This window comes from Corapipo altera, unplaced genomic scaffold, assembly GCF_003945725.1.
Source record: "Corapipo altera isolate COAL_440 unplaced genomic scaffold, ASM394572v1 1, whole genome shotgun sequence".
Taxonomy (NCBI): domain Eukaryota; kingdom Metazoa; phylum Chordata; class Aves; order Passeriformes; family Pipridae; genus Corapipo; species Corapipo altera.
Window position 1 is genome coordinate 27,803,001 of NW_020884873.1, and position 15,806 is coordinate 27,818,806.

Below are 15,806 nucleotides of genomic sequence, written 5' to 3' on the forward strand. Positions count from 1 at the left end.
ACTATTCCAAAAGTAGCAAAATTTTGTTTGTTTAAGAGTATCTGACAACACTGGGCATTTTATTTCACTTTACCTGTGTCATCTTTTCAACTGCATATAGATTTACGGTAGCTTTAAATAACTCACTTTAATCAGACTATTCACTATTACTGTAGAAATGGTGTTCTTTGTATCAGTGACAGTTTCTATGACCTTTTTCAGAGTATCTGTATTAATCATAGCACAAAAGAATGACATGCAGCATCTAAATGAGATTTTACATGCTATCTGAACTTTCCTGCAAATTAGAGTAATCTCTCTCTCTTAGTCCTGCCTACATGTAGCGCAGTCTGCAGCAAGTCCTGTAATAGGTAGCCTTGATACTACCGAGAAAAGGGTTAGCTTTTTACACTCTTTTAAAAAATACAGCATTCCACAATTGCAGATCTTCCACGGGTGAATTAAGACAGCTCCTCCAAGCTTCCCATTTAGTGCTTTTAGTCCTGCTGAGTCTTTTCCAGACCTTTCATCTCTTTTCCCCTCTCCCAGACCACAGCCTTTAAATTTAAATAATTTTATTTTCTGGCTAACTTTCTTACTTCAAACTGCACATCTGCGTGTTAATCAAGACGTTTGGCTTTCTTTAGCCATCAAAGTAAGAGTTAAAACAAAAAAAAGGATTAAGAAGGTAAAAGTACAAATGTAATATCATTGACACATAACTTACCTAGAATTTGAAGAAACCTTACAATTACATTCTTAATAAGTGATTTTAGCTTTAATAAAAATGTAGTCAGAAATGCATCAAAAAGTAAAATGCTTATGTTCTCATATGGAAAATATAAGTGTTGTCCTCTGTCAAAGATGAGTAAATCATAAAGCTCACAGAAATATGGTTTTCCACCATGTACTTAGAATAGTGAAGAATAATGATTTTTCATAGCTCCATGTGGCAAGTTTACTACTCCTCATATTTGGTTTCATGTATTATTGCATTATCTTAGAATAGTGATGATTTTCTGACATTAATTGAGACGTCTCACTCTGTAGCTTGCATAGAAACAGAAAGCAGCCTAAACACAGAGGGACAGTCACTGCCATGGCAGCATGAATTCTGTATTCCACTGAGACTGGTTCATCCTGCTGTAATTGGACTGGTGCCAGCTCTTCAGCCAAGGCACAAGTGCTCCTGGAGCACAAGAAAGATTATGCAAATTCAAACTACATTTTTTTAATCTTCAAAACAACTCTAATTTTTATTTTCATTTCAGATTTTTTTTTTCAGAATTAAGACATAAAAATTCAGTACAATAGTTTCTGTGCTATGCTTCTTAGAACCCAGCACTAAACCAATACAGATTGATTTAAGTAGGCAATGCCAGAGCTGATCCCACAACAAAATCTATCTCCTGGTACTGTTGCAGGCAACAACAGATGGGTCCACTTAATACGTAGCTCTGCTCTCCTGTGACCTTACTTTCTGGAAGCAGCCTATCTAGAAACTGGCATAGGAAACGTCTAACAGAAACAGACTTTGCATACAAGAGACACCCATATGTGCACACCCTAAATGCTATTACTAGCAAATAGAACAAAATAAATCTTTGCCACTGAGTGAGAGAATAAGAAAAGAATTATGATTTTGTTCTAAATGCATTAGAATTTTTTCAAGTATGAACTTTGCCATGGATAGTTTATTTGAACAAATTAGAGCAGATTTAATTAAAATAACTAGTAGCTTTATTAAAATTACCACTTTCTGCAGTCTGAAAAAGGAAAAGATCACTAAATACTCCAATACCAGCACTGTTCTCAGCAGCAACCTACAGAAAAAAAAAGAATTCACATTAGAGAATCTACAGAATATACAGTTTCAGGAATCTGAAAATCTCAAGGATACACAGAGGTTCAGCTTCCAGCTTTTAAACTATAAATATACAAACAAACATGCCTTTTCTAGTTACATTGTTTAAATTTATATTCAATATATAAATGCAGAAAAATAAAAGGGAGAAAGTAGGAAACAGCATAAGAAATGAAGAAAATCATGTGTGATTTTCATCAGAAGTGCTGAGTCCCTATTTTATGGCACTCAACCACAGGAATAACATCACTGACACTCCTGTTCCTTAACATAATTCACTTAAACCAGCTTTTGCAATCCTATTTTACTTACTATGAGTTAAAAGAGTAAAAAGGAATATATGTTCTCTTTTATTTCTCTGTCTCCTGAAGAATATCAAGAGCAGGTCAACCTCCCTCAGAGAAGAAACCCAGGGAAGACAGTATGTCAGGGAACTGTGGATGCACTTTATGGTAGATGTGCTTCAGTGCTCAAGGTAGTGCTCAGAAGGGCACTACATTGAGATTTTGTGGAGATAAACAAAACAACAATGTTGTTCACTCCACAATACAGGACTTAGTGACAACTTGATGCAGTGATGGGCCATAGCATGCATTACTTACAAATAAAGAGGAATGAAGTCTAACTTCTTATTTGATAAGTGAAAGAGACAACAAAAGGTAAAACATGAGCAAAATTCCAAGAGTGTTGTTGAGAGGTGTGTGAAAGAAGAAGCAAAGTGAAAAGTTCTCCAGGTTTCTCCAGAGTCATTTGCTCCTGCCAATGTCAAGGAACAAAGGTATGGTAGTGGCACTGAGGGACCTGACAGCACAGACCTTGGGGAACACAGGGTGAGAAGGGGCAGATGTGCAAAACTAAGTGTGGATCGCTATAGAAGTGACAGAGAGCACACAGGAAGGGAAAAAAAAAGCAGAGGGAGCCAGAAAGGGAAACTTGTTCTAATCACTTCTCAGCACTAAACAGTGCATCTTTCAAAGACTGTAAAGCTGTTTAAACAAAAGGACTAAGCCCTAGCAGAAAAACACAGCAAAGAGATTCAAGGTAGTGTATTCTTTACATCTAGGATGTAAAGGAGAATCTGTGTCACTGGCTAGCTCCTTCCTAAGTCGTACAAACATGCCCCCCATGCACACACACCTCATGACTGCAGCCAACCCTACCTACTTGTGCATCACAGAGACAATGACTTGAAACATCCTTAAGCGTTGGTGAATTCTACAGTAATTGTAGTAACTGAGTAAATTGACAGGAGAGCTTCAGGGGACTGACAGGCAATCAGAAAATTCTGACAGTATTTACATTGCATTACATAAATCTAAAGCCATATCCTCACCTAAACACTGGGTTTTGTTATCTCATCTCAAAAAAAAGAGTTCAGAAAGAAAAATTAGCGTTAAGATAGACATGGAAACTCCTATTTCAAATGTGTAATTTCAAGACAACTAAAAGTTACTATGACATAAGTATGCAAAAAATTTGCATGGTAAAGGTTTCAGCTACAAACACTGATAACCTATGAAGAGAAATCAAAATAAATGCTTACACAATGCACTGGTAACTTCTAGACACCACTGCCACAAAGAGACATTGTACAAAAAGTCTTGGAAACATTTTAAAAGGACAATTTTACTGCACAGATAACAAAGTACTATCCAAGGTTCAAGTAGCTGCAGTTTACATTTGGAAGGCATGTTAATTTTTATGCTTTATGTTGTCACTGATTATTTAAGTTTAGAAAAAAAAAATCTTCCATGCATAATTTCACAAAATTATCAATGATCAGATGTTCAAAATTATCCACAGCTCTCCAGCATTTAGAAAATTAACTCTTGTAACTGCTATTCCTTTAAAAGTGTTTTGTTTTGGGTTTTTATTAGATGTAAAGAAATTAAGACTGGACTGTTACAAACAGGTTGGAAACCTATGTTCAAAGCTTATAAGCTCTGATGAACTGTAATGCCACATTATTTACCAGAAAGAATTTCACAAAAGGATCAAGCCAGGTACCCTAAAACAGTGAAGAATTTTCACTTATACGAAATTCAATAGCTACTTCTAATGAAACAATAGACCCCAAAGAACCACAAGAAATTCCTCAAGAGAAGGAAAACAAGTCATATTTCTTTTTGTACACATATATGAAGTAGAAAGTGCTCCACCTTCGTGGTTATTAGTGGGTCACAAATCATTGAATCAAATTCTGCTCTAAGATCAATGTTTCAGGTACCAGGAATGGGAAAAATTTCTTCCCATATATATCAAGAAAGGGCAGATTACTGCTAAATAAAACAAATTATTTAAAATGCCTCACAGTTTTCCCAAGAAAGATTTATATATTGAGCAAAGAATGTAATTTCCAAAACCTTTAATAATGAACCCCACAGAAGAGCTCTGGTGGTACTCCTGATTGCAAATTGAGTTCTCTTAATAATGTCATTTATCTGAGGAGATTGATCTGCTTAGATCCCAAGTGTTAATGCTTTTATCAAATAGCAGAAAAACTTTTTTCTTTGGGGGGGTGGGGTTTTTTTAGCAGATGACCGGAGGCAGGAGCCTAAATGATAAAAATTTCTGAAGCTGTGGATTTACTGGCTTTCATCAGCACAGTCTTCAGCACTAGATTGACAGTGAGCAACTTTCCCACAATGGCAGGCATAATTACATTTTTTACTTTCTTACATACACACACCACCCTTACAAAGGATCCTTGCACAGCCTTATTCCTAGCCTGGTCAACTTCAATTTTCTTTATAGGTTTGTGCTGTATGAAATTACATCACAGAATCAGAGAATATTCTAAGTTGGAAGAGACCCAAGAAGGATCATCAAGTCCAGCTCTTAAATAAAGGGCCCAACAGGGATCAAACCTACAACCTTGGCTTTATTAGCACCCTGCTTTAACCAGCTGAGCTAATCTCATGGTCATGATATGGAATGAAGCAAATCAAAAACAATTTCATTTAATTCTTGATTTTCAAAAGAGGAACCTCTCCAAGGTTCTTGTGAAACAGTAAGTCAGGCAAAGAATTGCTTGGCAACTACTGCCAAGAGAATAGCAGTTAATTTCTGTCCACTTGAAGTCATGTATTGTCGAAGAGTTCAGAGATGGATCAGGAGTGCCCAATCTCAATGTAAACAAGTTCCATACATAGAAGACCTGCTTTTCTGGATCTGGCTGAGGTGATTTAGAAATCTACGTGTAATATCCAAAGTGCACCAGACATTTGAAAGATTAAAACTCAATGAAGATGAGGATGGATTTAAATGTTTCTGAAAATTCTACCCTTTGCTTTTCGTATTTTAGCACATAATGACATATTTCAATAAGAATATCAATAGAAGAAACTACATTTCAGTACAATTTTGGTTGGAAATATTTTTAAGTACATTCAAAAACACTACTGTAAACAAATACCCGACTAGTGTATTTTGTAATATGGCAACAATATATTAGCAATGTCCCTCTGAAAACTCTACAGAGACCTACTATAAACTTACACAATTTACAATTAATCAGAATTCGAAATACTAAGAGTCATTTGTAAAGCTTTTACCATAATTTCATAAGTTGTTCCAGGATTAAGATTGGTGAGAAGAACTTCCAAACTATCTGGCTTTGTTGTGACCTGTGTATAAGCGGTTTGTCTCCATGGGCAGACTTCTTTATATTTGACAATATAGGAGAGAATTCTGCCATTTGGATGCAGTGGTGTATTCCATGACAGCAGAATCCCAGCAGAGCCCACTCTTTCACCTGCAAGGTACACAGGGGGTCCAGGATCTAAAAAAACCCATACACATATAAACCAGTTGTTAATTAATTTTCCTAATAGTGGAGACAGATTCACAGATTCTATAGAGAAATTAAATCATCTGCCAGCATAAACTTATAAAACTAGTGAAAACTGATGTTCTTTTGAATAAAAAGCTTTTTTTCTGACTAGAGTCCTATTACAAAAATGATTAAATGAATTTTGGAGCACTGGAACTATCCTCCTGTAAGAATGTAAAAAATGTAATGCTCAAGACCTTTGTCTTAAAAACACACTTTAATGATAATTTGATATTTGACATATTCCAGCATTCTTAGTTAAAGTTCTTTTCCATGAAACATGTCAAAAGCAAATTCAATGTCTTAAAAAACACATCTGATATGGCTACTTTTTTTTTAAAATGTCTCTGAACATTTCTGTATGTGCCACTATACATATGAATTGGGGTATGGATATTACTACATAACACAATAGTAAATTTTTCAAAAGCTTGTAAATTCTCATGCTCTCATAGAACAGCTCAGATTCAGTGTATTTTTAAACAGTTAAAGAAGATGAAAGATTTTAATCACTGTTCAAAACTGATTGTAAATTCTTGGATACTACTGTGCATATAATAACACAAAAAAGTATAGTTTCAAAAAAATCAACAAAATGTCATCAGTCATTTTTAACTCACTTGTCACATTTGTTGTCACTGTTCTACTTGCAGGTGAACTATAAAGTGAAGAAGAAACTGCAGAAACTGTAACATTGTATGTTGTTCCAGGAATAGTATTAGAAAAATCAGCCTGAAATAGGACATAGATTTATTTAAGTCTTTTACCAAGAAACATAAAAATGAAAAAACAAACAAAAAGCAGAAAACAAAACAGAAAAAAAAACACAGAAAAATTTAATTATTTCATTACTGAAAGTTATCTGTTAACTTTTAGAGATATAACAGAATTTGCAACAGTAAAAGATAGTAGGTTACATCTGTTAGCTACACTACAGTATTTTGCTGTCTTATTTAACTACTCTCCATAAGATATGTATAACATTCAATATTAAAGAACAACAAAATTAACTATTAATTTTATCAGAGAATCACTTATCAATGTATCTATACAGGCTTTTCTGTGTTATCGTTATCAAAGTAAAAATAAGGCATTATAAAATTCCTCTTGGAAAGAATAAACAAAAAAGCAACCTGAAAAACAAGTTTTTGACCCTTAAGCTAGCCCATCCTTTGAAATCAGTATAATTAATTTTTTTTAGCAAGCCACTATATAAAATACCTGTATCTTTGCAGCTCCAATGAAAAAAAAAAGCAAAATATCCAGAATAACCATTATTTCTGTTAATACTATTATAATTTCCAGACCGCAGAATCAAAAATGCTCCTGTATCTTTTTGATGGCTTAGCAGTGAAGTGTTGCCTGCATTAATGATTTAAGCGCAGATCTTCCTGGCAAGTGCACAATTAATGAGTCTGTATTACTCAATAGCTCTGCCCTTCCCTTGTTAAACTATTCATGAACCCTTGGATGACTGGCTGTATCCTTCTAGTAGACTTTAAAAAAAAAAATTCACTACTTGTTGTTAAGTAACAAACTCTGTCTGCTGAAATTTGCTCTCACCAATTTTTCATTAACACTGTCATATTCATATTTGCATTAAGCAGCTATGGGGGAAAGCTTCAATTTCTCACCAGCACAGTGCATAAGGAAAAGCTGGTCATGCAAGTCGTGTAATAAAAGCACATACTTGATACTTCCTAACTCCAAGATCTAGGATAACAACAGAAGCATGATCAGGAATAAGATCCACATGAAATCTGTCTACAAGCCCATATGGCAGTCTCCAATACAGTGAAAAAAAATATGATGAAACATTGAAGAATCTAAGTCCTTCTGGTTTTGCAGGTTCTGAAAGAGAATTTTGGAATAAAAGACATTAACGCCCTTGAAAAATATATTAGTGGGTACGACTAAATGTAAAAGCATCCAAGAAGAGTTTATTTGTTACATGAAGGATAATTACTAATTAGTCTGGGTACTACAGTTGCTATACTAGCTCTGAGACTTGGCTGATAGGCTCCCAAGTACACTGTGTGGAAATCTCCATTCCCAGAGAGCAAGCTCAAGGATCTCTGCCCAGTGTTCAGTTAACAATGCTGAACAGTCCTGGTGTTTCTGCTGCCCTCAGCCTTAAAAGTTAGCACTACTACTACTACTGACATAAGTAGAGTTGCTGTTGAAATTCAAGATATAGCTGATGCTTGTTCTGCTGCTAGCAGGTTCTTAACTCTTTTATACATTTCATGTATTTGTAATCCTAGTAATTCCATGAACTCTAGTGAGTTAAGTCCCCAAAATTTGGGTGGACTCTTGCTTTTATTAAAGCCAAGTTCCCACCTGCTCCTGTCACACTATCTCATTTTCATCTGCCTTTAAATGCACCTTTAAGTATGAATCATCCACTCATGAATCAAATATTGACTTCTTCAATAGGCCATTAAAATGTAGCCTTGTGTATCTGTCTCCTTTCTACTCTGGAACATATGCACAACTAACAGCTTTCCCTATGCTTACCTCTCAGAGCAAGCCCAGTCAGTGATGCTATTGGCCACATTTCAAATTCACCACTACCCTTGCACTCAGTTCTCTGTCTGCTTTACTAATATGGCTCTCCAGAATTCAGACTAAATCTTCTAGCACTGTTTACAAATTAGTATCGTACTGCGCAGTCTGAATATCATATTACTTCCACCCTGAAAGAGCTCCACTCCTTTTTTATTTACTCTAAATCTGCTTAGATTATATATCTTTCACAAACTCTTTGCACTGACTATTCAAAGTAGCAGAGTTGTTTCAAACAGATTACTCCAGGTCTGCCATAAAATAATCTAAAATAGTAAAATATACAAATATTAACTTTAGATGTTATATTCAGTCTGTATTGTCTCGTTTTCATTTTTAACTCGTTGCTTTATTTTACACTAACAGAACAAAAAATATAAGAATAATAGTGGAGGTGGAAAAGTTTAACTGAGAGCATAGTTTCTTCTTTTAATATACACTTTTATAAATTTTAAGTCATGCTGCTATCATCAGTGCTACTATTTCCATGGATCTCAACTTCCTTTAAAGCTGGATTTTATGCTTTTAGAGGTCTTTTTATACAACTCAGGATCAATCTCAGAGTGTAGCTTACAATCTAAAGCCTTAACTCTACAAACATTTCTAAACCTGTTTAACTTCACTCACTGCAAAAAACCTACCGAAATTAGGTAAGGTAAAACACTGTTCATGTGTAACTCCTTGCAGGATAAGACCTGAAACTGGCCAAAAGAAATGGAACACTGCTAAAGACATTATGCTTCTGGTAGTGTATCTCTACATGCAGGTTGGATAGGGTATAAGTAATATATGTCCAGAATGACAGCAAACTATTACATGCAAGATCTCCTGAAACTTCAGTGTTATGCTATGAAGTGAGATGTAAAAAGTTAAACATGAATTGTTAGTGGCAGCTACTATTCATTGGCAAAGAGAGAAAGTAAGAAACCGTACAGACCTGTTACAAATTCAATGAAAGAAGCAGTTCCTTCAGTATTTCCTTTCACTCTTTGCAGTGTGAAGTTGTAAATGCCACCAGCAGTCAAGTCCATAACAGTGAAGTCAGTCAGTGTTCCTGGAATCCTTAACGTTTTTTTAAAGGTGTCGTTTGATAAAGATGCTTTATAAGAAGTGAAGTTTGTCTTGGTTGGATTCCACATTACAGTTGCAGATGAACTATTTACCATTTTTAATGTCAGACCACATATCCCAGCAGGTTCTACATAAAAATTATTCAGATTAATAACGAAAAATTTAATCACTAGTCCTTAAAACATAAGAAAATACTAGTTTTTAAAAATAGATATTTTTTATTTAAATTAATTGAGAGTTCATAGCATTGTGAAATATTGATACAAATTTTAGAACTATGTTTTTATGGCTATGTAGTAAACAGTGCCATAATGTTGCACAGAGTAAAACCTGAGAATGTATCTCCTGTGTGCATTATGTAATTTACGGAAGAAAATTCCAAATTTATCAGATCTTCTGTAAGAACACTAACACTGCTCACTGGTAAAACAGAATGAGAATGGGAACACTTTTTAAGCAGAAGTAGAGATTTTGTTCAGTTTAAAGTTTTCTAAAATACATCATAAGCCATATAATTTTGGAAAACTGTTCATCTGTTCACTTAGGAACACAGTAAATAGCACAGTCTCAGTGATTACCGCTTTTTTCCTTTTTAAATAATCCTCTTGATTATATTAAGATTCCTAAAATTGCAGATAATTTGCAAATAACACCTCCATTAACCTGTGCAGTACAGCTATAGTGAGGAAAGAAAAATTTTTCCATTCCTCCTAAAAAGTGAATCATCTAAATTATCCATTTATCTTGCTTGAAACTTTCCCAAAAAATACTAATTAACATGTTCTTATTATTCAACATGAAAAAAATCCTAAAGGTTTACCATTAAAATTATATAGTAAACTCTCCATAATTTAGCCATACATTGTACTCAATCACAATTCTCTTGAAAATATTTACTTGAGGATAAAAATCAAGTTTAGGACCATGATAACGATTATTGTGCTTCACTTTTCATTATCAAGAATCTGCAGAACTAGATCTGGGAGTTTTTTTAGAGATTCATTCATTGAATAACTAAACAGAGCCCCCTTGACTATTAATTCAGTTAAAGAGTTATAGCCCAAACAAGCCACAGAAAATCCACTGAAAAAGGGAGGAGGTCTACGATGTTCATGTATATAAATGTGGGAGTTGATTTATTTTCTGATTACAATTAGCTGCTTTTATCCCCTTTGGCAAGTCAGAATTCTATATAAATCTTTTTCTTCAAAACTCTTCCAAAAAAAATTTCCCTCTTTTTATGTTGTATCACAGGAGTACTGGAAAACATGCTTGCTCAGAGACAGAAAATGAGTGCAAGATACTGGTTTCTGTACCTTGTTAAGCTATCTGAAACACAATTTCTCTTACTATATTAAGCATTCTGTGGCCTTGTACAGAAACAATCCTGCAATCTGAGACTATGGGCTTGCAAGAACTTAGATGCAGAAACAATTGTAAACAAAATTCAAGGCATTTCTCAAAGTATAGGAAGCTATTCTGGCTCTGTTAGAGTTGAAAGGATTTTGAGTTCACCTTGTTTTTCAAAGAGCTATCTTCAGCCATGTCTACACTCCTCAACTTGAATCCAGTGCGTTATGTGGAAGGGTCCTGTTTAAACAAGTATCTAAAGAAGAAGCAGAACTTGCCTCCCAAAGATAAAGTTTCATTTTGAAATGTGTGACCCTTTTCAGTCACTTACAAACAATGATTTAAATGTCTCTGAATATTTACTGGTTTTCAAAACGACAAGTTATAAGGTATTTTCTTACTTGTGATGACTTTTTTCTCCACAGCCACAGAGGAATCCAAGCCTTTAACTGTCCTTAAATGAAAAACATATTCTGTCCCAGGAGCCAGATTTTGCACTACAGCCCTGTTGTCATAAATAGTTCTGATAATCAGCTTTTCATTATTCTTTGGACAATATGAAAGCTATTGAAGAAAAAGAATTTCTTATATTAGACCATTTAACTTCATAAAAGAGATTGCAACTACCTGTTAATATAAAAATATTTAGAATATTTTCCATATTTTAAAGACAAAAAAAATCAAGACGCTTTGTATTATGTTCCATAAGGTTGATCCACAATTACTGTAAGATTCATTAATAGCCCAGTGAACAGACAGTGGTGAAAGCAATGACTTTGAAAGTAGATGTAGGAATCAAAGTTATGTCACGGCTTACAGGTTTTTGCTCTTGGAGGAAGGATAATATAGTATACTCTGACTGCTCAGTCACACAGTTGTACTGATGAACTGTACAGTTAACTAACTCTGTACCTTTCTGGCAAAAAAAAGCCAACAAAACAAAAAAACCAAACCAAACAAAGGAAAAAAAAAGACCAAAAAGACCCCACCCAAAACCATTCAACCAAAAATTCCACCCGTGCACTCTTTAGAGCTGAGATTCTAAAAAGAATCACAAGGAATCAGTCACTCAACTCTGTTCACTGTTATACTTTGAAAATTCTTTTGTTTACAGCCACTGCAGAGAATAAAAGTGCTGGAGATACCAAGTAATTGAAATTTGAGCACTTGACTCCTAGAGGCTGTGAGGATTCCTTCTGACCTCCCAGACAACTCTAAGGTGACTAAAAAAATTCCTGTGACAGTCCTTTGTGGGGACATAGAAAATTGCAGACTGCTTCATAGATGCACTAGCGAAAGGTAAGATGCAGATTGTGCCTGCCCTGCAGAGGAGGGCACTAGACAAGCATCTCCAACATGCACACGTGGGTTTCTCAGGCATGGTTGTTGATACTAAGAGATCAAGGTTTGCAACTGCCTACATCAGCAAGTCCTGTCCTGATACATGTTATTTCCTCCAAAAGAAGGGAGGTATTATACACATGGCAGTGACCTGAAAGCGTTTTGGTTTAGCTGCTATTCATTTGTGGAAGAACAACCCACTTCCCCCCTGTATATTTTACCAGCATGGTGGCTGTTCATGCAAACTAAATCTTGGAAACTGTCATCACCTTATTAGAATTACAGCACTGCAAGATGCTAGAAGCAAAGCTATAGATTAAAGATTTACATCTAGTATAAACAAGTTAGGAAAGTACCTTTTGTGAACTCTTCGCTCTACAAACTACAATATATTGCATAGAGAGTTGCTGATCAGAGATAATTAATTTTAAATGATTAGTAAAATGATCCCTTTTATGCAGGTGCACCTTACTAAGCAACCAGTCTACGGAAGCCTTTCTCATTAAAGATTTAAAGATAAGCTCATTTATGCAAACAAAGCACTGTCTAATGTGACTGGCTGCTTGCTCTATGAGATCCTGAGCAATAATAGCATGCCATAAAGATCAATATTACAGATGACAATTATTTTCCACAGGATGGTAAAAATAGCATGACCACATTCAAAAGTGTATCTGAACAGGTTCAAAACAGGAACAAGATAATTGAATTCAATTTTAAAATTTGTAAAAATATGCCAGGCTACACCAGCAAACAGTGTTGAGAGGTTAACTGGCTACTGTTATCCATTCAGATCAATGCAACTTTACACTAACGAAGAGAGAAGAAATGTCAAGGAACTATCCTAAGGATACTTAGATTTCAAGTTTTAGGTAAGGATATAATTGAAGTCATGGGAGAGAGGGAGTAAAATAATTGAACACTGTAGTACTAGAGTATAAAACGTGTAGACCTTTTAAGGAAAGTACTTTGTCTCATTATTATACTAAAAAATATCCTAGACTAGTAAGTTAACTGTACAAGATTATATGTCTAAATCTATATTGATTCAAATGACATGTTTAAAACAACACTACACTATCACAAAGTTTTATTGACCACATTATTGTGCTGACACAGTGGCTGCAAAATGCAAAGGATGATACAAGACAGATTGCAAAAGCCAGGATACAAAAGGGAGACTGGTTGCATGTCATAATGAACTATGATTCATGTACGAAGTATTTAGATGTCATAGTGGATTTTTTCTGAAAGAGAACTGAGAGAAGCAAAATAACTCTAGATTTTTTTGCAAGTGATATGATTCGAACTACAAATGTTGAAGAGTCACGCTGTTATATCAGTTTCTTTGTGAGAAAAAAATTAAAAGCCCAGTGTAGTGAAATTTAATTATAAAAGGAGAACTACTGAACAATGATCAAGCATATTAAAAGAAAATTATGGAGAATATCCAAAAGTGCCATGGTATAAAAAACATTGAAATGCAACTTTGACACATAATATGACTCAAAACTTTGTAGAGGAAATGCAGAAAGAGCAAAACCATTTGAACAGTAAAAAGTAGTACTTCGAGAAAAATATCATTAAAAACTGCAGACCTTGTCTATACAAGAAAAATAAAGTCTATACGTTTATATAATTTATGCAAGCTAACTTAAGAAGCACAAGGAAGCAAGGCAGAGCAGAAACACAGGTTAGTGGGCCAAAAGAGACTGAAAAGAAAATTGAAAAGGGTGTAATAACTTATAAAACCAGTGATTTAAACACACAATGAGCTTATCTGGATGTTAGAGAGACCACTAGCAGACCAAAATACAAAGTGAACACTCAGTGTAGACAAGGCATCTGAGAAACAGTAACTGAACTATTTGTTTCAATGGTAAGGATGTTCCCACACAGAATCATTATTAATGAACTATGAATTTTCAGTCAAATTGAGTAGTCTTGAACTGAAATGTTCACAGAAGAGGTTTTAAAAATAGTCTGACAGTAGTCAGAAAGGTAGACAGCATGCTATTGTCTAAGAAAGAAATAGGAAGCAAAACAGAAAACACTATCAAACATCTGATTACTCCACTGTGTACCCACATCTATGTGAACAACCAATCTCAAGAAGGATATCAAAGGTTTAGAAAAACTAAAGAAAAAGATAATAAGAGATGTAGAACATCTTCCATAAAAGAATGCTGCTTAAAAGACAATTGAGAAAATTGAAGTTTATAAAATGAAAGGTATGGGTATGGTGAACAGGGAAGTACTAGCTATTTCTAATACTCTTTTAAACAGGGCATAAAAAATTCTAAAGTATAAACGATTGAACAAAGTCAGGAATAGTAACTGGTTTTATTTATATATAACCAAATCCCTAAACTTCTTAATGCCCAAGGCCAGGAGGGTATGGGCAGTATCAAATGTTTGCAGTTTTGTTTAATAAATTGCTATATTAAAAAAAATGTTTTATCCTGTAACTTTCTAAACAAAACATTTAGATTCTTCTATGTGGAATGTATTTTTTATCTTTCACTGTAATTAAATGAATTTGTATTACAAATTTGGAAAGCTAAGGAAAAAAGATTACATTGCAGTTGCATTCAACCCTTGATCTGTAATCTTTTTTATTGCACAGTAACTGAAAAATCAATTTTTGAAAGCTATGAAAAGTATAATTTTAGAATATTCTTTTTTAAAATTGTTATGAATTGGATGTATTTAGCTGGCCTTTCCCCATAGCAGTATTCCCTCTCCTACTTCCATGGGTTATACAGACAAATGTTTATTGCTGGGTTTGCAGTACATGCAGAATGATAACTTCACTGAGAAATTACAAACAAAAAAAAATTGCATTTGTTTCTTCCCATCCTTATCTCACCTGAAACATATCAAATCCTCCTCTTGGTAGTTTCCAAGAAAGATAGACTGTATTTTCTTCTTGTCCAAATACCTGTAAATCTGATGGTGGACCAGGATCTGAGAATGCAAAATTTAAATTTAAAATTATCTATATTAATTTTAAGGAAATTGGCATTTGCAGAATACACTACTGTGATTCATTATTTTATAGTTCCATGTAGTAATAGATTTCATTTTGCACTTAAGAAGACCTTCAAATAAATGAAAATTGTCTCTACATATTAGCAATAGAATCAGAAATAAAATAAAAAATTGTAAATTTTTATGGAAAATTTTATCGTTGTAATACTACTGCTGATTCAGTTACTGGTAGAACCCCATTAAATACAGATGAAACTTGTTTGTGTTTTAAAAGCTTTTATATGCTTAGTAGCTTTCAAATGTGTTTAAGGTGAAAAGAAAGACTTACATGAATTAATCCAGACATTATTAAGATGCATTGATTTAATAAGGAATAGCTTTTCTAAGACAATACCTTAAAATGTAACAACCTTAGTTATTTGAAACTGTGAAAAGTCATTAATAAACTGAACCTACAGGTGTTAATCTTGAGGATGGTAGGGTGACTCCTTTTTAATCCGTTGGTTGTCACAATACTGATTAGGAAATCAGTGCCTGGCAGGAGATGTTCAAATTTGTACATTCTACAAAGATTAAAAGAAGAGATTGTGTTCTTTAGGATTCTAGAAATGCACATATCTTCATATATTTAATTTTTATAGTTTTATGGATATTATTTACACATGATGTGTATACACATGTTTATATGTTGTCACTCAAAAAATATTTTAGTATTATGAAATCTTAAATAGGCTACATTACACTATGGTTCACAGTAAGTTCAAGCACTAGAAAGTCCTGAAGTATTAAATTAAACATCCAGAATTGCACACA

The 15,806-nt window shown here is 34.1% G+C and overlaps 1 protein-coding gene across 5 annotated transcripts in view; it reads right to left on the minus strand.

Annotated features, from left to right (window-relative positions):
• Positions 1-15,806, minus strand: part of PTPRQ (protein tyrosine phosphatase, receptor type Q) — a 118,530-nt gene that overhangs the window by 96,437 nt on the left and 6,287 nt on the right. For all 5 annotated transcript variants that reach the window (XR_003531319.1, XM_027665740.1, XM_027665731.1 and 2 more), the window contains exons 7-14: positions 15,450-15,556; positions 14,872-14,969; positions 11,063-11,225; positions 9,178-9,438; positions 7,366-7,526; positions 6,296-6,407; positions 5,398-5,624; positions 1,733-1,802 (exon numbers count right to left, since the gene is read on the minus strand). Coding sequence is in view for 4 of the 5 variants with exons in the window: in XM_027665740.1 (XP_027521541.1) it covers positions 1,733-1,802; positions 5,398-5,624; positions 6,296-6,407; positions 7,366-7,526; positions 9,178-9,438; positions 11,063-11,225; positions 14,872-14,969; positions 15,450-15,556 (1,199 nt within the window). In the remaining variant the exon portion in view is untranslated. The remainder of the gene's footprint in view (positions 1-1,732; positions 1,803-5,397; positions 5,625-6,295; positions 6,408-7,365; positions 7,527-9,177; positions 9,439-11,062; positions 11,226-14,871; positions 14,970-15,449; positions 15,557-15,806) is intronic.